General features: G+C 56.4%; 1 protein-coding gene across 1 annotated transcript in view; it reads right to left on the bottom strand.

Moving 5' to 3' along the window:
- The window catches only part of SLC5A10 (solute carrier family 5 member 10), a 75,495-nt gene continuing 53,950 nt past the window's right edge, over positions 1 to 21,545 (bottom strand). Inside the window, exons 10-15 of the mRNA XM_075010794.1 lie at positions 14,285 to 14,392; positions 12,374 to 12,524; positions 5,403 to 5,571; positions 2,894 to 3,109; positions 624 to 729; positions 1 to 194 (exon numbers count right to left, since the gene is read on the bottom strand). Of these exons, the coding sequence (XP_074866895.1) occupies positions 1 to 194; positions 624 to 729; positions 2,894 to 3,109; positions 5,403 to 5,571; positions 12,374 to 12,524; positions 14,285 to 14,392 (944 nt within the window). The remainder of the gene's footprint in view (positions 195 to 623; positions 730 to 2,893; positions 3,110 to 5,402; positions 5,572 to 12,373; positions 12,525 to 14,284; positions 14,393 to 21,545) is intronic.

Below are 21,545 nucleotides of genomic sequence, written 5' to 3'. Positions count from 1 at the left end.
TCATGCAAAGTATGCGTAGCAGAAGACATTGACACCCATCAGGATGAGTGCGTTGATGCAGCAGAGCCTCGCCCAGAGGGGGCCCTCTGCGGTGTCCCTCAGGGCCTTTGCTGGGGGTCCCTCAGCCTTCGCCCGCCGGGGGCTGCAGAAGAAATCCACGCAGGAGCAGGTCTCTGGTGCCCCCTCCTGGGCATCTGTCATGGACAGAGAGAGGGGCACAGAGTCTTGGGGACCACCCGCCCTGCATGCTTCCTCAGGGCCTGGCCCCCAAGAGCTCTGCCTGAGGGTGAGCAGGGCAGGCAAGAGGGTCTGAGTTTCAAGGGGCCGAGGAGGTTCCCAGCCCTGTGCTCTGAACACGGGCCAGGCTGCAGCAGATTTCCAGGTCTACAGGCAGGTCTGCAGCAGGAATGACCCAGCACAGTGGGAGGGGCTAGGTGCTGACCCCGCCCCCATGGGACGCCAGCCCCGCCCACCATTCGCCTACCCGTGGCCTGTCTTTGGAGCCCAGCACGGGGAGCGCTCCGGCCACAACACACAACGCACACATCCCCGTTGGCCTTGGGTGTGGTCCCAGCGCTGGGCCTGTCCCAAGCCCTGCTTGGTCACTGTCGGGTCCTACGTACCGTCCTGTCCTCTCCCGGCTGGGTCGGTCCCTGCCGACGCGCTGGCCATGGCGCTCGCAGGAGGCAGGCGCCCCTGCGAAATGGTCCACCAGGTGAGGTTCTGCACCTGCCACATGCAGCAGGAAGCTTAGAGGGGCTGGAGCAACCAAGCCGGGCAGAGCAGGTGGGGGCAGCTCCCCTCCGAACACCTGGCCCCATGAGAGGGCGTCAAGTCTGCCCTGACCCCACTCGCTGCTCGGGCAAACCCAGGCCCTGGAGTCCGAGGCGTCTCCCGCGTCCCCAGAGGGCGAGAGGCGGCTACACCTAGGTCCTGCGGCCAGTGTTACCTGAGCACAAAGTCAGCGCTCGCCCTGACCAGCAATCTCACGGCTCCAGCCAAGGCCCCTCCGACAGCCTTGGTCCCTCCGGGCCAGAGCCCTGGGCTGAGTCGGTCTGTCGGAGGGGCCGGGGCTGGTCAGGTCTGGGGAGCAGCCGCTGGGAAAACGTCTCACGGCCCCCGCAGCGCTGCCTGGGATGGGAGCCCAGTTTCTCCTCAGAGGAGGCACAGTGCAGAGCCGGTGGGGCAGGACAAGAACCGCTCAGGCACAGGGACAGGCCAGGACCATGGCGGAGGTCACCCTGAGATCTCCCCAGCCTGGACGGTGTCTTCACAGTCACCTCAGAATGGGCCGGACTGGACCCCCGTTCTGAGCACCCTGAGCCAGATCCTCAGCCGGGTGTAAATCAGGGCAGCTCCACCCCTTCCCATGGAGCCTTCAGCTGAGGCCCAGCTGGTAAGCTGAGCGCCCACAGCCAGCAGCGTGTGTTTCTATTGGTGGTGCGCATCCGCACATGCCCTGGTGCACGTAAAATTTATTCTGCCCCATGCCACACCCAGCCTGGGCTGCATGCGTCAGTGTGGGGCAGCGTGAGCTCAGACAGCCGCCGGAGGGCAGGAGAGTCGCTGGCCATGCCCTGAGCTGGGGCAAGTCCTTGTGCTCCCTACACCCTGCCCGACTCCCCCAAAATAAAGCCTGGCCTGTGAGGCCTAGACGCATGCAGGTGAGTGTCTCCCTTCCCTTGCCCTGCCTCCAGGGGACAACCGCGAGCCCCACACCACAGGCCCAGACTTTAAGGCAATCCCAGAGCCCCTCTCACGGCTGGGTCCTCTGTGCAATGGGCTGACCCCCACCTGCCTGTGACATGCCCATGTGCTCGTGGGTCCCTTGCCCCAGACTGTGCCCTGCATGTGAGCTCACTGCCCTCCCCTGCTCTGACGCCCCAGCTCCACCTGCCCACGAGGTAACCGCCCGGCCCAGGGCCATGCAAACAAGTAGAGGACGGCAGGCAGCCGGCGCTCTGTCGCTCCGTGGTCAGGCTGCAGCCCCAGGGCAGCCGAAGGGGGTGGGCCCACAGCCCTGTGCAGCCTGAGCGGCTGGGGCAGAGAGTGCATTGAGGGCTGTTCCCCAGAGCCAGCTGCTCTGTGCCTGCCACATGATGCTGGAGCGTCAGGATAGGCCTCCCCAGAGCTCCGCTGTCTGACTGCTGCCCCCACTCCTGCCTGGCCCAGGAGCTGCGAGAGAGCTGCCTTTCCACAGCCGCGTGGAGCAGGAGCCTTGCTAGAGCCAGGGGCGCCCCTGCAGGAAGGGCACCCAGCCTCAGCCCTGGTGCCATGGCAGAAGCTGAGCCCAGGGCTCCTTTACCTCTATGTGGCAGGATGTGCTGGATCCTGAGCCTGGGCCCTGTGCTGCCAGCCACCTGCCCCTTGACATCAGGGCTCGCGGGGGGGGGTGTGCACAGCTGTGTCTTTCCCTTGCACGTGGGCATAGAGCTGTCTGCAGGACCCACGCTGCTGGGGAAGTTGTTCTCCTGCCTCCTGGCTGACGTGCCCACCCTGCACACAGGCCAAACCGCCCAGCCACCCGCCACACCAGGCTTCCCTCTAAGCTGAGCGCTCGGCCAGCCCCCTGGGAGACAGTCAGGTGCAGCCCAGCTTATAAGCAGAGTACCCACAGCCAGCAGTCTGTTTCTGTGGTGGTGCACATCCTCACACGCCTTGGTGCATGTAAAATTTATTCTGCCCCATGCCACACCCAGCCTGGGTGCATCCAGCACAAGGGAACGCAGCTGTTACGGGTTTGCAAGGAAAAGCGGCTGCTGTGACATCTTGGCGGCAGGGAGGGAACCCAGGAGTAGGTCAGATGCCAGCCCCAACCCCGTCACTGTCAAACTGAACAGCTGACAGGAAACGGCTGCCCCCCCCCGGCGTCCCAATTCTCCTCTTTACTCACCTGTGACTCAGCGGGGGGGCTGCCCAGCAAGCTGATCCCCACCACAGCCACGGCGGTCAGAGCGCAGAGGATGATGGCAAAGTGGAGGTAGTGGACATCCTTCACTAAGGAGGGGCGCTCGTCTGGGAGGCCGCAGCGGGGCGAGGGGTATGAAAACTCCAGCCCCATCCTGGCCAGGCCTAGCACCAGCCCCAGCATCAGGCCCCAGAAAGCTCCCTGCAAAGCAAAGGTGTCCAGGTGACGGCAGGACCGGCCTTGGCAGGTCTCACCTGGGGGGAGTCTATTGCCGTCAGGTGGTGAGGACTGAAGAACACTCCCCCGTCCCAATCTCAGCAGCAAGTGTATCCTAACCTGGCTGCAGCCTGAGCCTCATGATAGAACTCAGGAGATGGCGGTTCAAATCCCAGCTATGTCAGAGACTTCCTACGTGCCCATTGCTGTCTGGACAGCCCCTGTACATGCATTAGCTTTGATCAAGCTAGTGCATGAAAAATAGCCAGGTAGCATTATGGGCCAGCTGCCAGCAACCTCTCCTGTCTGACATCTGGGTGGCCACTCTGCTACAGCCAGTGCCTTTTCTGGATCAAAGCAAGTCCAGGTTCATCGACTCAAACCTGAAATGATGCCTCCAGCCGCAGTGCAGGCACATCGCCTCACTTGCAGGGGCCCATCTGGAAAAGGAGGCTCATGCCCCTTATGGGGCATATACCAATGGGCCCTGATCTTAAAGAGGAGTTAGAGTAAAGTTCTGGACACCAGAGTTACAGACTGTCCAGTCAACCACGCGCCTCCTCTGGAACCGGAAATATGCAATCAGGCAGCTGCAGAGACCAAAAGGCAGCAGCGAATCCAGCGCAGGCCTGTGTGAAACATAACCTACTCAGCGAAGGGACGTTTAAAGAAACGATCTGGCACGGCAAGGGGGCGCTGTCTGTGCTCATTTCCTTTAATTGAGATGGTTCGAAGCAGCATTTTTCTTCTGCATAATGAAGTTTCAAAGCTGCATTAAGTCAACGTTGAGTTGTAAACTTTTGAAAGCACAACCACAACGCTCTGTTCAGAGTTACCAACAGCCTTTCTCCCTGAGGCCCCTGTAACTGCGGTTCCCTGTCCTGTGACCAGCGTTCCCTGTAAGCTGGGTGCTTGGGCGGATGCTCAAGAGAGATTCAAATGCTGCCCAGCTGATTAGCAGAGCGCCCGCAGCTAGGCTTTTTTGCTGCTGCTGGTGGTGCACATTCGTACTCCCTCAATGCACATAATAAAATTTATTCCGCAGAGGAATGGAAAAACTTAGCAGGCACATTGGCTGTGATACGAACATTATTCTCTGACTCCGACTATCACCCACAAGGCCCTTCACACTGGCTCTGTCACTCGCTGGGTTCTTTCTCTCTTGGATGTGCACTAAAGAGAACGTAATGGGTATTGATGCAGTGGAAAGCCCCGTGTGCCCCAGCCTGCTGTTTGCTAGTGCAGTTGCCTGGCTGTTGCTGGTTGCTTCAAGCTCCCTGTGCCACAGCAGGACAGCACTGCATGTCGACACCTGGGCTGTGCTCACACATCAGTCCCAGGAGACCCACCCACCTGGGCCTTGGGGAACCACCAGCTTGCTCAGTTCTCGAGTGCAGACAAGCCTGAGCTCAGCTCCTCTTTGGGGGACTGGGACTCAGTTCTTCCCACTGGATTCTTTAGAAATCTCTGCTGGTACCAGCTGCTAGAGCCAGCCAGCCAGAACAGGACTGGCCGCGTCTTCACAGATGAGCCTAGCCTGGCAGTGGGTCAGTGAGGCAAGCTGGGTGTCGGGGTTTGGGGTTCCCTGGAGGGGCAAGCCCTGGAGGGGCCCTGTGGCAGGGCAGAACTCTCAGGTAAGGGCACCGGCAGCTGGGAGAGACGCGGTTCCTGGTATAAGTTGGCATAGGACAAACCGGTACCCACGGGAAAGACTTCAGCGAGCAGAGGGCACTCCGGAGGCTGGAAGAGCGAATTCCCGAGTGACCAGCAGGAGGCACCGCAGCGGTGAGTCACACCCGGTCACGGGAAGTCACAAGTGGAGACAAATGGGTGGGGATCCACGAGTTGCATTTTCCCTTGTGACCAGAACCAGGGTCTGAGCCAAGGTCCCCCCCCAGGGACAGACCAGCCCATGTTGGCATAACAATGGTGAGCTGCAGCAAACCGACTGGCATCTGGTGAGGTGGGCCAGCCCGGCATGCGATGTTCTAGCTCAGAGATTTCCAACCCGTGGTCCAGGGGGGTCCACAGACCACATCTATGTTTTCTAGAGGGGTCCGTTCAAAATGGCCCTGGAATGAGAAAAGGTTGCAACCCCCCCGCGCACTGACTCCACCAGAGCCTGCAGGGGAGGCAGGAATCCCCGGGGCAGGTCTCTGGCCTGTGATAGGCAGGAGTCAGGCTAGATGGCCACCATGGTTCCTTCCAGTCATGACACCTCCGTGGCTCTGCCTGACACCAAAAGGACAGCGCCCCGACGAAATGGCCGAGAACTCACCTGCTCATTGGCTCGTCTCCAGAAAACCGCCAGGGCGAACACGGCCGTGACTGGCGGGGCCAGGCAGCTGGTCACTGACTGGATGTAGACGTAGAGCTGGCCACCATTGGAGCTCTGCAGGATGGGGATCCAGACCACACTGAGGCCGACCAGAGCCACTGTGACGAGCCTGCAAGAGGCAGCAACGGCTCATGTGAGGAAACGGACGTTGCAACCCAGCGGTCAGCATCTCCGTAACGTGCTCTTGCAGGAAGGCAGGGGCACATGGCAACATGCCAGCACTGGGGAGCTGAAGGCCAGAAGGAACCAATTCTGGGACACCGGGTCCACTTTTCACCGCTGGCCCAGCCCTCTGCCCTGTCCTGCTGCATCACCACCCAGCCTGGGTAAGAGCAGCCCAGGGAGCCACAGATCCTTTACCTGCCCGGTCTGAGAGCAGCTCCTGGTCTGTGTCAAGTCCCATGCCAAGGCCAGGTCTGCAGCTCCCCACACGGCCGTTACCCCAACCTGGCTGCAGCTTCCAGTTTGCCTGGGGGTTGGAGCAGGGGAGAGGCCATGGAGAAGTGGGGCCTTGTGGCCCCCCACTATTAGGAAACTCCATCGCCCCTGGACCAGCTGGTCATGCCGTGGGGTGGACACGCACTGAAATCCAAAGCACAAGGCCTGCCTGGTTCCAGACACCTGCCTGGCCTGTGGCTTTCTCCGGTGCTGGGTATCTGAGCTGCTCCTGGCAGGGTCAGGGCCCTGCACTGCAGCTGTTCTGCTCTGCGAGGGGTCGGTGCAGCTCAGGAAGAGCAGGCAAGGTTCTCCCTGTCTTGCTTGGAGCACAGCTGCTTTCCTGGCACTGGTGGGTGCTGCCAGCTCTGCGGTTCAGGGCACCGAGCTGCGCCCACAGGGAAAAGATGCTCAAGGGGGCATTTTATTCCTTCCTCTCACCGCAATAACCGGGGGCGTCGGCGCCAGAAGTGACACAGCCATCGGCTCAGGTAGGGCACGCCGAGGGCTGTGGCTGTTTTGTTTCTGAGAGGCACAGCTCCACTGGTGCCACAGCAGCTCCCAGCCTCTCTGCTCCCTGGGAGATGCACCGCCCCGCCCCACGGTGGGCACAACTGCATGCTGCGGACCAGCCACTCCTGAGGCTCCTGTTTTCCCACTACACGTCCCCAGCCTGCCTAGGGGGCTGCATCCTGCACACATGTTCCTGGGCCTAACAGTGCCCTGAGCCTGGTCCCTTTGCAACAACTAAACTCACTCAGCCCATGCAGCCATGTGCTCCACAGGGGCACTGAACGCTAATGCGGGGTGAATCTAGTGTCAGACTGGGACAGAGGCTGTTTAAACGCTGTACGAAACCCATGTAGCACCGAAGGTTCTTCACACATGACCAGGACAGTCGTCTCGGAGAGCTAACCAAGCGCTCTGGGTGCTGGGAGACGGCCGAGACACACAGGCCTGGGATTGCTTAGTTCCATCCCAAGCAAAATGCCCTCCATTGAATTCTACCAGCCCCCAGGCCCTTCCCTCTGGCACAAAAGCCGTGGGGAGCAAAATAAGATGTTATATTGTTAGGCTTTAAAATGCTACAGGCCTCTTTTTCGTGCTGTGGACAGCAGGCGTTTTGGTGGGCGTGAGATGCCAAGCTCAGCCTCCGGCGGGAGCGCCAGCACACATACCAGGCCCTCCTCCATTTGACTGCCTCTCTCCCGCTCCCATTTCCTCGCCTGTCTCCGGGACGCTCAGCTGTCTGACTCTCGGAGGCATGCTCTGGCCTGAATTCCTCCCCTGCGATAAGTCTGCGCCCGACATGTCACCTCATGCGTAGTCATCTGCTTTGATAACGCCCGGGAAGCCCCAGGTGTGTCATTCTTAATCAGCCTGCCTTTGTGCAACCGCACCAGGAAGACCTCGCCCCAGCGCTGGCAGCCTCTGGATGCGAAAGGGGCGTTCAGTGCAGACGGATAAGGACGGGGAGGGAGGGCTGGGGGGCTGGCTTACAGGGCAAAACCGAGAGAGTGAAATCTAGAGAGCTTGGCTTGGCCCTGACTACGAGAGCTAGGGAAACAGGCTGCTCGCAGCATGAACAGCCAAGAATGGGAGTCGTGAGTAGGAGCTGCAGCGGTGGAGTGAGGGGGACTGGAATGACATGGAGAAAAGGAGCTGAATACGAGGAAGCCTTCCCTGGAAGTGAGATGCACCGGGCTGTCGCGTACTCCACCCCTTTGCCCACCTGCCTCTCTATTATTATGAATTACTAGTGGTATTTCCAAAGCACCAGGCCAGGGCCACGGTGATGTACGAACACAGTACCGCTTACGATCGACCCGTGTTATTTCGTACTCATCGCCACAGCAATGGGAAGGCCGATGTCCCCAGGGAGCCCAGGGCACCCCGTAACCAAACCTCAGAAACACTCCAAACTACCCGCCCCATTGCCTGAGCCCTGTTCCTTGTGCACATGTGGATAACACACATGTGCATTTCATCATTTTACCAGCGACAGGTGCCAGAGCTTCCTCCGGCACCAGGAAGGGTCAGAAAATTACCAGTTAAACTTCCATCCCCGGAGCCTGAAGGGTTTCACCAAGAAAAGCCTCACGGTGCCCATGAGGAAAGAGGAAACAAGCCACTTACACCCACCACTAGCTTGACTGAAGCTACCCATGTGATACTTACACCTTCATCTGCCCTGCAGCTGGCCCCACAGTCAGGTGCTGGGCCCATCACCGCTGCTCCTGAACCAGCCAGCAGTGGGAGCAATTGAGCGGCACGCTGCAGCCAGGAGGCAGGACTCCGGGCTGGGTCTCTCCCATGCTCACACAGAGCCATGCAGACAATAGCCAGCAGCTCGCCCTGTCTCGGCTGTCTCTGAGGGCTGGTTTACACTGCAGTTACTCACCTGCAGCTGACCGGGCTCCGGGGACTCTGGCTCACAGCTGCCAACTTGCCCAGACCGAGGAGCTGGCAGCTCAACCCGGGCTAGGTGCGTTTTAATGATGGCATAGGCATGTCCTAATTCCCTTTGCCCTGCTTTCCGCACAGCCGTGGATTAATGCTTGTTTATAGCACTTTGCCATCCTCCAATGACATGGGTTGTGACTGCACCATTGCGACTATACGCATGACGCTGTGTGCGTTCCCTCGGCCAAGCCTTGCCGAGAGGTTGGCATTATGGCTGGCCCAGAATTAATCAGCACATTGTGAAAGATGTTGACTCATGTAGGAGGTGGAGGCCTGGTCCTCGGGCTTCCTTTTGTTGCATGCTTTTCAGGGGCAGCGCCTGCATTTGCAGAAATGTTAGTAAGGCTGCTGCTATACTGCCATTGTCCCGTCGGAGGGGCCATGGCAATGAGGCAATTCAAAGCAGGCTAATGAGGCCCTGATGTGCATATTCAGCACCTCATTAGCGTAATGGCGGCCGCGGGAACAGACTTCGAATTGCAGATTGACAGGGAAGATAGGAGCCGCTTTGAAATAAGCCCCCCACTTGGACATTCCCTTACTCCGTTCCAGCTCTGCGGGGGTAGGGAATGTCGGAGTGGGGCACTTATTTTCTTGCAAAGCTGGCTCCACCTTCACTGCCAATCTGGAAATCCAAGTCTGTTCATGCAAACACCATTACGCTAATGAGATGCTGACTATGCACATTAGCGCCTCATTAGCCTGCTTCGAACTGCCTCGTTACCAGGGCCCCTCTGACAGGACAACTGTAGTGTAGCAGCAGCCTAATTTCATTTCCCAGCCTCTTTCTCTCTCTGTTCACACACAGCCGGCAAGGTGATCATCCAGAAATAGAAGGAAGAAAAACAATTCGGTGAAGTATGTTCTTTCTTAAAGCCCCAGCTCCTGGACTCAAAGGATTATGTGAGATGTCCCAGGTTGCATTTAAAACAAGCTAAGTTCCTAGCCCCTCAGGTTGCACAGAAAAGCTTGAAAACCTGCTCCCTGGTGGCTTGGAAACTAGAAGGAAACTGGCATTCGGGTGGTTTGTGTTGCCAAGCAGATGGCTCAGCGCCCAGATGCTGGCTCTGTGTCTGCACACCGGGGAAGTCAAGAGTGATTCTGCTGACGCCGACAGTGCAAGCGGGCGCGAGCGAGCGAGATTGCAATCAGGGCTATAATTACACCCTTCACTATGGAGTCACAGGGGCAGGTTCATCCAGCACAGGGACTGAGCACCAGCACTAACCCTATCCAAGGAGCTGTCTATCACAGAGACTGCAGATGGCCCTCACTGCCTTGATTCACAGAGCTCCCAGGTGCAAGAGACAAGGGGACTCTCCTGGGGAAGGGTGCAAAGTGCTGTCCTGTTCCACCAGGACCCAATTCAGCAGCAGCAGAGGTGCCTGCCAGTGTCCCCTCTAATTTTGTCCTTCCATGTGCAGAATAAATTTCCTTACGTGCACCAAGGCATGCACACATGTGCACCACCATCACAAATGCATTACCAGCTGTGGGCGCTCTGCTAATCAGCTGGGTAGCACCTGACTCACCCCTGGGAAGCACCCAAGCACACCTGGCACCTGACAAACTAAGCTCAGGGCCAGTGGCATGGGATCTGGTGAGCTGCCACATATGGAGCCACGATGTATTTTCTGCTAGTGACATGTTACAGCCACGGGAAATCAGTTGCCCTGTCATGCCACCAGGCAGGCTGGCAACTCACACTCAGCCATCAGGTGTCTCCCATGACAATAGTGCCAGGGATGTTGAGTTGACTGGCACATGGAGCCCCATAAACTGGGCCAGCCTAATGGCTTAGCAATTACTGTGTGCATTCAGGGAGCACCTTTCAACCTGGGGCAATCAAAGCACTTTGCAAGCAGTAATTAATTGTGTTCACAAGGCATTTGGCAGCTTGGCGTCAGTGTCATTACACCCATGTTACATGCGGGTAAACTGAGGCACAGTGCCACTGGGGGATGAGTCAGGAAGTGGGAATGTGTGGGAAAAACAGGAGGGAACACCTGACCATCTTGGCTGTAGGAATCGGCCAAACCTGGGTCATCTGCCTCATTAGCAACGTGAACATCATTAGCGTGCCAGAGATAATTTCATAGCAACTTCAGTGAGCACAGGGAGAGATCTGGGGAAACAGAATTACCCCCTCAGCCCTCGTAGGGGGGAGGGGACAGCTTCCAGGTCAGGGATGGGTCACAGAGATGCTGGGGAGGGGGAATTACAGAATTTCCTCTCCAGGGCCATCGATCCATCATTGGTGCAAAAAGTCACAACGAAAAGTAAGAACTAGCCGACGGGAAGCAATGACCTGGATTCCTTCATGATTGTTGTCGCCTGCGTTCTGCCTCGCTCCCAGTGCCCACAGGGGGCTCCAGCTCTGCTCCCCATCACGCAGACCAAACAGGTTAGCTATACACCGACTCCTCCTGCACTAAAACTTCCCTAGCTCTGACTGTCAAATATCAGGGGCTTAATCCTATTCTTGCTCACACCAGTTTGACACCAATTAATTCCACTGACTTAAGCAGAGTCACTCCTGATCTGCACCAGAGGAGTCCCACCGACTTAAGTGAAATCACTTCTGATTTACATTAGCAAACCCTCTATGGGTTGGAGCGGTGTCGCTCTCCCGATTTGCAGCCATAAAACCCCACTGACGTAAGTGGAGCCACTCCAGATTTACACCAACATGCCCACCACCGGCTGAAGAGGAGTCACTCCTGATTCACATCAGTGGAACACCGCTGGTTGAAAAGGGACCCCTCCTGACGTCCACTCATTCCAATGAGACCACGACCAGGCTCAAGTGCTTTTAGCTCTTTTTAAAGCCCCGCTTGCTCTTGCGCCGCTTGAGACGTGAAACTAAAACAAATAATACAAATATTAACTGCTCCTCCTAAGGCAGAGGTTTGGCAGCCTTGCTGTGTCTGTAGTTACAGAACCCTTGTGCCATGTGCCACAAGAACGGTCCAAGTGTGCTGTGAAATTCTGTCCATTTCCCCTGGGAGTGGCTCTTTGCAGAGGCGGAAGGAGACAGAACTGACGACGCTGTGCTAGCTGGGGCTCAAACGGAGGCTGCCTGAATTCCAGCTGGCGCAGGGTTGACCAACTCTTGGCAGGACCAGTGTGAAGGGACATGCCGACCCTGCAGGACACCATTTGTGCTGGGAGGCAGCTGAAATGCTGCTTCCCGGCCTGAATGAGCCAGTGGGGAGCCCGCCCCAACTCCTCACTGTGCCAAGGGAGACGTAGGGTGGGCAGGAGCCTCTTGGAGCTGGGACGCACTTTAAATGTTCCTGCCAAGGCATCCGTGGTGATGGACGCCACCCCAGGATCCACCCCCTCCTGCAAGCTGGGGCGTACGGGGCCAGGTATTATAGACCAGCCGCTTGGCCCACGAAACCTCCTTCTCCACCAAAGTGAGACAGTGACACAGGGACGGTGTCCTTGGAGGGAGCGCCAGGGCCAGACGTCTAAAGGGAGGGTTTTGGACACAGCCCCTGGCTGTGGCTCTACCGGCGTGGGGTTCCCCTGAAGACTGGCCTGGCTCACCCAAGCACAGAAGGAACCGCCTCTTGGAGCTGGGACGCGCTTTAAATACAGGCTGGCGAGGAGGGGAGCTGCTTTCAGTGGTTGCTTGTTTACTCAACCCCCTTAGCACGGCGGGGAGCAGATTTTGAAAACGTGTCTGTGCCCGCTGTCGAGGATGGCCTGTTGCGTGCCGGGTTTCAAACATAAACGCGTCGGCTCCTGGGTGAGCTTGCTGTGTGAGCTGCCGGATTGCAAACCTCTCTGGTAAGGCCATAGCCCTTGTCGATGTCAGCCCACGTGATGTTTACGAGCAATCGATTCAGCTGGAAAAAGAAAAGGCCGTGCCCTGGAATTGTCTCACTGAAGTGTGCCGTGCTCCCGAAACGGTTGGGAACCCCTGGGCTAGGCTGTAGCTTCACCTTCGCAATGAAAGGGATTGTGTCCGCCTGGGTCTGGTCCCCCTGCCCCAAGCACACACCCACCTTCCCACCAGCAGCAGCTCCTGCTCACTCGCATCGCGCCGGATCTTCCGCCAGACGTCCATGGTGAAGAGGGTGCTGCTGCTGTTGAATACGGAGGTCAGGGAGGACATCAGGGCAGCCATCATCACGGCAATCATTAACCCTCGCAGCCCTGGAGGAGAACAGAAGAACCGTTGGACTCCAGGATCCAGCTCCGAGGAGCCGTGTCGTGGCTCTGATCCAAAGTTGACTGGCCGGGGCCTCGGAGCAGGTTGTATGAGTCTGTGTTGGGAGCTCGTTGTGCAAACAGCACCTCACGCAATGGGGGCCTGATCACCGGCGCATCTCGAGGACACTAATGTTGATAGCAGCATTAATGCAATGCATTAGTCCCACTGCAATGCAGCCAGATCTGGGGAGGGAGGGAGCCGCCAGCTTAGCCCACTGCCCAGCAGCGAGCGGCCAATCTCAGTGCTTACAGGAAGACTATGAAGGTGTTAATGTCCCCACAGAGCAGACAGGAGTTGCCTATTTCAGATGGCCTAGTGGTTAGAGCAGGTTACTCTGAGCCAGCACCAGGGTTCTGGTCCCAGCAGGGCCCTTATCCAGTTGCATGATTGGGGTGTTCTATGCCTCAGTTTCCCCAGCATAGTGGAGAGGTAAAGGCTTATTATATTCTGGTTGGGTGCCTGTTCCTGCCAAGGCATCTGTGGTGATGGACGTCACCCCAGTATCCACCCTCCCCTCCTGCAAGCTGGGGCGTACGGGGCCAGGTATTATGAACCAGCCGCTTGAACCACGAAACCTCCTTCTCCGCCAAAGTGAGACAGTGACACAGGGATAGCGTCCTTGGAGGGAGCACCAGGGCCAGAGGTCTAAAGGGAGGTTTTGGACACAGCCCCTGGCTGTGGTTCTACCGGCGTGGGGTTCCCCTGAAGACTGGCCTGGCTCACCCAAGCACAGAAGGGCCCGCTGACCTCACTGTAAGAGGGAGCTCGCACTCTCCCTTGGGTTCCATCGGGCACTCGTTGCAATGGCCTGTGGGTTTGCAGCAGTGGAAATACGGACATGGTTGTTATTGTTCCCGTGAAGGGTACCGGGGAGGCCAGAAGGATAAAGCCGAGCAGCAGCTGTGCACCAGCTGGGGGCCTGGAACAGCCCGGCTAGTTCCCCGGGTGTCTCACCTTCCGCTTCCTCGTTCTGCAATCCAGAGGTAGGAAAAGTACCCAGAAAGCTACTTGAGTAAAACTGCAGCTGTGGGGGAGAATGTACTTAACTACAAGGCACGGGCGGCCCTCTGGAAACCTACTTGAGCAAAAGTGCTGCAGCTGTTGGACAGTGTACTTAAGTACAAGTTACCACCACCCTGCTGGAAAACTACTTGAGAAAAAGTACAGAGAGAGAGAGATGCAAATCACATCTGAAGTGTACTCAAGTATCCAGAAACGAAAGCAGCTGCACTTTTACTCAAGTAACTTTTGGGGTGCTTTTCACACCTCTGCAGAAATCGCTCATGGGCAGCCTCAAGGACTCCAGGGCTACACCTCCACTAGACGCATCTGTCTACAGAAGTTACTGTTGGAAGAGAAGTTCTGCCAAAACTTCTCTCGGCCGACCGCACCCCCCCCCAAAAGTGGATCGAGCCGCTCTGTCTACAAAAGGGTCCCCGGGGGCGTCCATGTGGCTTTTGTGACGACAGTTTCTGCCGCCGCAATCCATTGTGTGTGGAGCTGCTCTATGAGTTTTGTTGACAAAGCCCCAGTTTTGTCTCCGAAATGCTCTAGTGCAGACGTAGCCCAGGTGTTGTGCTGCTGGCCGAGAATTTCCCTGGGCACGGCTGGCAAAGAGCACTTGGACCCGGACGCTTGCACGTACCTCCCCCGGACTCCCCCAGGTACGCAGGACAATCAGCCTGGTCTGACCCAGACTTACCACTGGGCATCAGCTCAACCACCAGCTTGGGGTAAGCGATGTTGGAGCAGCCCACAGCAGAGCCACACACTCGGACACACTCCTCGGGGTCGACGCAGCTGACGGAGTCTGGAACGACAGAGTGATCCTGCAGGGCCCTTCCCGGCAAAGGGAGCCACAGCATGACCAGAGTGCAAACTGCCCTGGCCCTGGGGCTGCGATGGGCGCCCCGGCCGTGGGCCTAGAGCAGAACTGGCTCCTGCCTGCCCACAGAGCAACTAGGGAAGGAGCTTCCCCTGCTGACTGGCATCGGCCCTGGGACACCTGCACAGGCAGGGAGGGTGATGGGTCATTCCTGGGGGTCTGATTCACCCTTGGGCCGGGCTGCCAAACAGCAGCATTGCTTTGGTAACAGGGACCTGGGTCTGTGGAAACCAGACTGAGCTAATCCTACCCCACCCCCGGTCACTGCATGCCCACACCTTCTGGTCGCTGCTGGCCTGGGCTGGATTTGAACCAGAGGCTCAGGGGTGAAATAGAGAACATAAGAACAGTCACACTGGGCAGAGCAAAGGCCCATCTAGCCAAGTAGCCTGTCTGCTGAGACAGGCCAATGCCCCCTGCCCCTGAGGGAGTGAACAGAACAGGCTGTCATTAAATGATCCTTCTTCTGTCACCCATTCCCACCCTCTGACAAACAGAGGCCAGGGTCACCATTCCTACCCAGCCTGGCTACTAGCCCCAGGTGGACTGAACTTCTGTGAATGTATCTAGTTCTGTTTTGAACCCTGTTAAAGGTCTGGTCTTCACAACACCCTCTGGCCAGGAGTTCCCCAGGCCCCTCATGCACCGTGTAAAGACAAACTTCCTTTTGTTCGCATGAAACCTGCTGCCCATCAATTTCATTTGGTGACCCCTCGTTCTTGTGTTGCAGGAACAAGTGAATAACTTTTCCTTCTTCACTTTTCCACCCCACTCATGATTTTATAGACCTCTATTGTATCCCCCCCAGGTCTTCTCTTTTCTAAGCTGAAAAGGCCCCGTCTTTTTAATCTCTTCTATGGCACACGTTCCAAACCCCGCATCATTTTTGCTACCCTTTTCTGCACCTTTTCCAACACCAACAAGTCTTTTTTGAGATGAGGCGACCACAGCTGGACGCACGATTCAAGATGTGGGCATAATACAGATTTATACAGAGGCAATAAGATATTCTCTGGCTGATTCTCTCCCTTTTTTAATGATTCCCAACTTTCTGGAAAGCTTGTCTGACTGCCGCTGCACACTAAGTGGATGTTTTCAGAGAACTATCCACAGTGACTCCAAGACCTAAATAGCTAAATAAGTCCTCATCGTTTTGTATATATAGTTGGGATTTTTTTTTCCCAATGTGCATTACTGGCTCTTTGCATGGGACGGGGGTGGGGCCCAGGGCAGAAAGGCGGGTCCCAGGTGCTAAAATTCATTTGCTATGGTGGTCAGAGGCACTAGCCTGGGAGCCAGGGGACCTGGAAGTCAATCCCTGCTTTGCAACAGCTGTGTGGCCATCGGCAAGTTCTTGCACCTTGCGGGGCCTCAGTTGGCCCCACCCTGCAATGGGGATAATTGGCCTCAGAGCGGTGCTGAGAGGGAGAGTCCATGTGGGGTGCTGAGGTACTTTGGTAACGGAGGGGGCAGGGAGCAGACAGGCAAGAGGGAAGGGCCAGAGAACTAGTTTTCTGAGCCATTCCGGCCCCACCCAGGCGGTGGGGGAGGTATCACTGGCTCTCCTGACCCACATTAGCTTCACTCAGTCAGTTCATCACCACCAGCACTGGCAGAGGGTGACGTGATGGCCATCGGCACTGAGTTTCAGGCTGGAAGGGCCCATCAGATCAACTATCATGGGCCCTCCAGCCCCCACACTGACCCCAGGGGGGTGGCAATGAGGGCAGTTGCACAGGGCCCCTGGGAAACACCACGGCAGTGCTGCTGTGCCAGTGCACACAGCTCTGGGGGAGAAGGGAAGGCCCAACGCCACGGTTGGAGCCACGCTGAAGGCTGCCTGCCTTTGGCTCCGCCCCTTCTGCCCTGGGCCCCGCCTCCTTCCCATGCAAAGAGCCAGGCCCTGCCCTCCCATTTTGCCCTGGGGGCCTATGGTGGCTGTCGCCCCTGCCAACTGAACCAAAAGATTATAACCCCTGCTTTGTCCTGACTCACCACCACCTGATTCTACCAGGCATTGGGACAATCACTGGACGGGCACCAGCCCACAGCCCCAGAGGTTTCTTTCCCCAGCACCAGCATGCTGGTTATTTAGGGGTTTACACGGGCTTATTGACACTGCACCCCTATAGACAAACGGAGAGAAAGTAACGAAAGGCGTCAATATCAGTGCGTCCGTCTACGGCTCTGCACCTCCTAGTCCTTTCGGGAAAGGTAGGGAGTAGCCCCTAATCATCTCCACCTCTCCTTCCCAAGCCTCGGCCGCTCCCTGAGCTAGCTCATTTCCAAGTCACTGCGAGGAACACCCGTGGGGGTTGGATCAGGCTTTGGGACCCTGGACTCTTTAAAGGACTTTTGCAAAGAGGCTCTTTCCACCCGGCTTTCTTCTTGCCGGCTGGCCTGAAACATTCAGGCAAGGCGGCACCGGTGGACTGACCTATCAGCAGCGTAGCTGCCACTTAGAAATTCCTCACTGTACGAATGGAAGAGACCAGACTCATCTCCGACTCCACTGGAGTGCAGTGGGGGGAGGGGGTCCCCTCGTGATTGAATTTAGTCCGATGTGTTCAACAACACACAGCGAGGCAGGAGAGCGACCGCCAATGTTCCCTCTCATTTTTTTCCACCCATGTGCGGAATAAATTTTATGTGCACCAAGGCACTGGCAGATGTGCACCACCCATATAAACACAGGCTGACGGCTGTGGGTGCTCTGCAGATCAGCTGGGCAGCACCCGAATCTCTCCTGGATGGCCACTCAAGTGCTCAGCTGACAGGGAACACTGGGGACAGCCCATCACAGACCCCCTTTACTACAGAGCAGGGGTCGGAACTGAGCAGAGGGAGCTCTTACATTCGCAGGTGAGCAGATTCAGAGCCAGACGCTGAGCTCACAAGCTGTCTGTAGTCAGCAAACCAGGTTAGACAGCACGGCCCAGTGGTTAGAGTCAGGGTGGAGGCTCTGGGCATTAGGAAACCTAGTGTTCTCTTCCTGGATCTGCAGTGTGTGCTCATGGGCAAGACGCTGTATTGTTATTTCCTCATCTGTAGAAAGCCGCTTTAATTAATGGTTATAAGGGCGCCTCTAAGCTCCGAGGATGGCTGACGCTCTGGAACGGCAAAGTGGCAGGTTGGTATCAGTCCAGCTCTAGGAATGAAGCATCAACAGTAACGCTCTGTCCGCCTACCACTCCACTTGCCAAAGGGAACTGCAAGCAGCTATCAACACAGCCTCATGCTAGCCCAGAATTTTACAAACAAGGCAGGGCGGCAAAGTGACTGGCTCATGGTCACATAGCACATCAGTGGCAGAGCTAGGAACAAGTCCCTCATCCATCCCTGCGATTCCCCATTTTGTTTCAGGTGCACAGCTCATGGATAATTCAAGTGACCTGTGCTCTGTAGAACGCCCCTTTACTCCTGCCTGCCCCCCGGCGTTTCGGGCTCCAAAAGGCTGGTCCCATTTGCCAACTCTGTCTGAGTTTGCTGAAAGAGCCATGGGGTTCACAAACCGGGGGATCCACATGCCTGCAGCCAGGGGAGGGAAGGCTCGGAACTCCCCAGGAAAAGCAGCAGTGGCTGACTCTCAGCTGCAGTCAGAGGAGAGCGGGGGGAGCAGATCCAGTCGCGGAGGAACAAGGATTTCAAGGAGTCAGCCACAGAGCTCCCCAGGATTTAAATAGAGCAGGATCAAGGAGAGAATTTAGGGAGTGGACTGTGCTGCATCTGCAGGGCTAGACTGCGACCCAGCTTGCGCGAGCTCACACAGAACGAGAGGATCTGTCTCCCTCCCTCCAGTTAGCCACGCCTGCTCCTGGATTGGGATCAGGATAATGGATCCACAAGAAGCAAAATCAATACAGTAAATCCCCGAGTTCCATTCCAGCAACCCAAGTATAACTCAAATTTTTGCGCAAGTCCAGGGGCGACGGGAACCAGACTGCCACTTGGTTCCCAGCTGCCCACCACTTAGGGGACCCAGGAAACTGACCAGCCATGAGCTGGTCAGCTTCCTGGATCCCAAGCAGTGTGGAGATGGGAACCAGGCAGCAGCCTGGCTCCTGGCTCCCCTCCCTTTGCAGAGAGAGGAAACTGACCAGGGCTGCTGCATGGAGTGCAAGTGCAGGACAACAATCCTGGACAACAGTCCACTCTCAGACCTTGGGAGGCAGGCCAGTCCTTGCCTACAGCCAGCCTGCCAACCTTAAACAAATTCTCACCAGCAATTATAGACCACAACATGGTAACTCTAAACCTGGAACCAACCCCTGCAACAAACCTCGCCGCCAACTCTGCTCACATAGCTACCCCAGCGATAACATCACAGGACCGAACATCAACCACACCATCAGGGGCTCTTTCACCTGCACGTCTACGAATATAACATGTGCCAGCAATGCCCCACTGCAATTTACACTGGCCAAACTGGACAGTCTCTACATAAAAGAATAAATGGACATAAATCAGACATCAGGAATGGTAACATACAAAAACCTGAAGGCGAACACTTCAGTCTCCCTGGACACTCAGTCACAGGTTTAAAAGTAGCCGTCCTACAACAGCAACAAAAAACTTCAAAAACAAACTGCAAAGAGAAATTTCAGAGCTGCAATTCATTTGCAAACTTGACTCCATCAACCACGGATTGAACAGAGACTGGGAGTGGTTGGACCATCACAAAAGCAGTTTTTCTGCTCTTGACGTTCACATCTCCACGTTAACTGCTGATAATGGGCCACATCCTCTGTGACTGAACAGACCTTGTCAGCTCTGGCCCTCCCCTTGACTGAGGCTCCCTCTTTAAATTCTCTTCTGAACCCCGCCACCACTCATGCATCTGACGAAGCAGGTCTTTGCCCACAAAAGCTTATGCTCCAAAATAGCTGTTAGTCTATAAGGTGCCACAGGACTTCTTGTTGTTTCTGATTCTATGATTACAGTGCTCATCTGAGCCACACCTGTCATGCGGGCGCCTGCTCAGGCTCTCAGCACTGAAGAAGTTGGCTAATAAAATACTTGTCATAAGTAATTGGTTTGAGTCTGCGATGCCCCACGCAGAGGTGGTCAGAGCCCCACCACACACAGGCCAATTGCAACCAAACCACAGCCCCAAGCAGTGAACTAGCTGGACAGCCAGGCCACAGGGCCATGCGAAAGGGCTGCTTGGATCAGATACAGGAGCAGGCAGGCGTGGAAAGCAAATGTAGCGTCACGTCCTCTGCTGATGTGAAGTGGCAGCGCTCCATTGACATCCACCCCAGATCCTCCACCACAGACCCCAATGCCGGGGCAGGCCCCATTCTCACACACAGGCAGCATTCCCTGGAAGCTGAGCACTTAGGTGGCTGCCTGGGAGAGATTCAGGAGCCACTCAGCTGATTAGCAGAGCGCCGGCAGCCGGCAGCCTGTGTTGCTATTAATGGTGCACATTGCACATGCTTTGGTGCACATAAAATTTATTCCTCATAGGGATGGAAAAAATTAGAGGAAGCCTTATTCATGGGCACTCAAAGGAAGGTGGCCCGTCCTGCACTGGGATGGCCAGATGGGTGTTTTGGTACCCAACCCACAGGTTACACCACAGGAAGGTGATCTGAGCACGCTAGGGTAGAACTGGGCTCCTTTGTCCAGATGTCTGTCAAACTTCCAAACAATCCCCTTTGTGCTGCCTCCATATAGTCCCTCCCACCCGGGAGGAGCACCCCATAGACACCTCATCCACCTCCTTCGCCACAACGCCTCCCACACCGCAGCGAGCTGGCGGGTGGCCTTAGACCCCCCTCTACCTCACTGACCGGTATGGACTCTCGGCTTCCTTGTACTCCCCCCTGCATCTGTCTGTGTCCGCTGCTGTCCCTTGTTTTAGACTGTCAAGGCGCTGGGGCAGCTTATTAAACATGGTATGCAGCCAGGCACAATCCTGGTCCCAGGTGGGGGCTTCCAGGCACTCTGGAAACACAACCACAGGTTGAACCTCTCTAGTCCGGCACCCTTGACACCTGACCAGGCTGAATGGGAACATTTTGCCTGACCATGGAGGTCTCTATCGTCTAGCACATCCTCCAACACTCCCACTGCTGGCTGGGCTCTTAGAAGCCATTTAAGGGTAAATTGCAGCTAAATAACAGCACAGAACACTGACAGCCAGGGCTGGTGGTTGGCAACAAACTGTTTGGGCCCCTGTGAAACTTGGCCATGCCCATGATAAGTGGGCGTCCAGCTAACTGAAGCACGGTGGATCACAGGTGATGCCGAATGAGAGAGTTCTCAATTAGAGAGGTTCAACCCGCATTAAGAATAACATCTCCAAGTGCACCCTGGGCCGACTAACTCCAGAGAGCACAGTGCATTCCAGCTCTAAGTTACGGGCCAGATGCTCAGGGCTTCCAATGGCATCCTTAACACAAGCTGGAAATCAGATGACAGACCTTCTCCTGTGGATACTTTGGTCAAACAGATCCTTCCCCAAGCCCGTGGGATCCCTTCTGGGGTTTTACACGCTGACGGATCCTTGGCCTTTCCGCTGAACAGTTGGTCCAATGCAAGGCATTACAGCCTCTGCCTGGTGGGCTTTCCCAGCTGCCTTCCTTGCAACGTTTTAAACTCCACACAACCATGTGTCCGCACACATCGATAATCGATACAGCGAAAGAGCCACAGGACTCCAGTCACACCTGATTCATGTGGGTGACGGGCCAAGGCACTGGAATGGAACTGTACGCCCAATGGCGACAGCTTGGATTCAGCCCTAGCATGCAGGGCCCTGATTCAGTAAGCTGTTTAAGCATGTGCACCGATCAAAGCCCCCTGTGTGCAATCCCATTAACGAAAGGCCTCTGTGCTGCATGTACACATGAAAAAGGGACACTCCCAGTCCCAGGTGCTCCTGGTGCTTTGCTGAGTCGGGGTGGCCGGGGAAACCAGGGTGGCCCATACTGACAAGTCCAGCTGCTGTATTCCCTTAAGAGGCGTACGCGGAGGAAGACACCTGTGTGTGACTCCTTTTAACATGGGGAGACCATTGCACTGAAGTCCCCACGCAGTCCTTGATGGATAGAAGGCTCCTGGGACCCACAGC

The sequence above is a fragment of the Carettochelys insculpta genome, chromosome 16 (assembly GCF_033958435.1).
Source record: "Carettochelys insculpta isolate YL-2023 chromosome 16, ASM3395843v1, whole genome shotgun sequence".
NCBI classification, from domain to species: domain Eukaryota; kingdom Metazoa; phylum Chordata; order Testudines; family Carettochelyidae; genus Carettochelys; species Carettochelys insculpta.
This window is presented reverse-complemented; position numbering and strand designations above follow the sequence as displayed.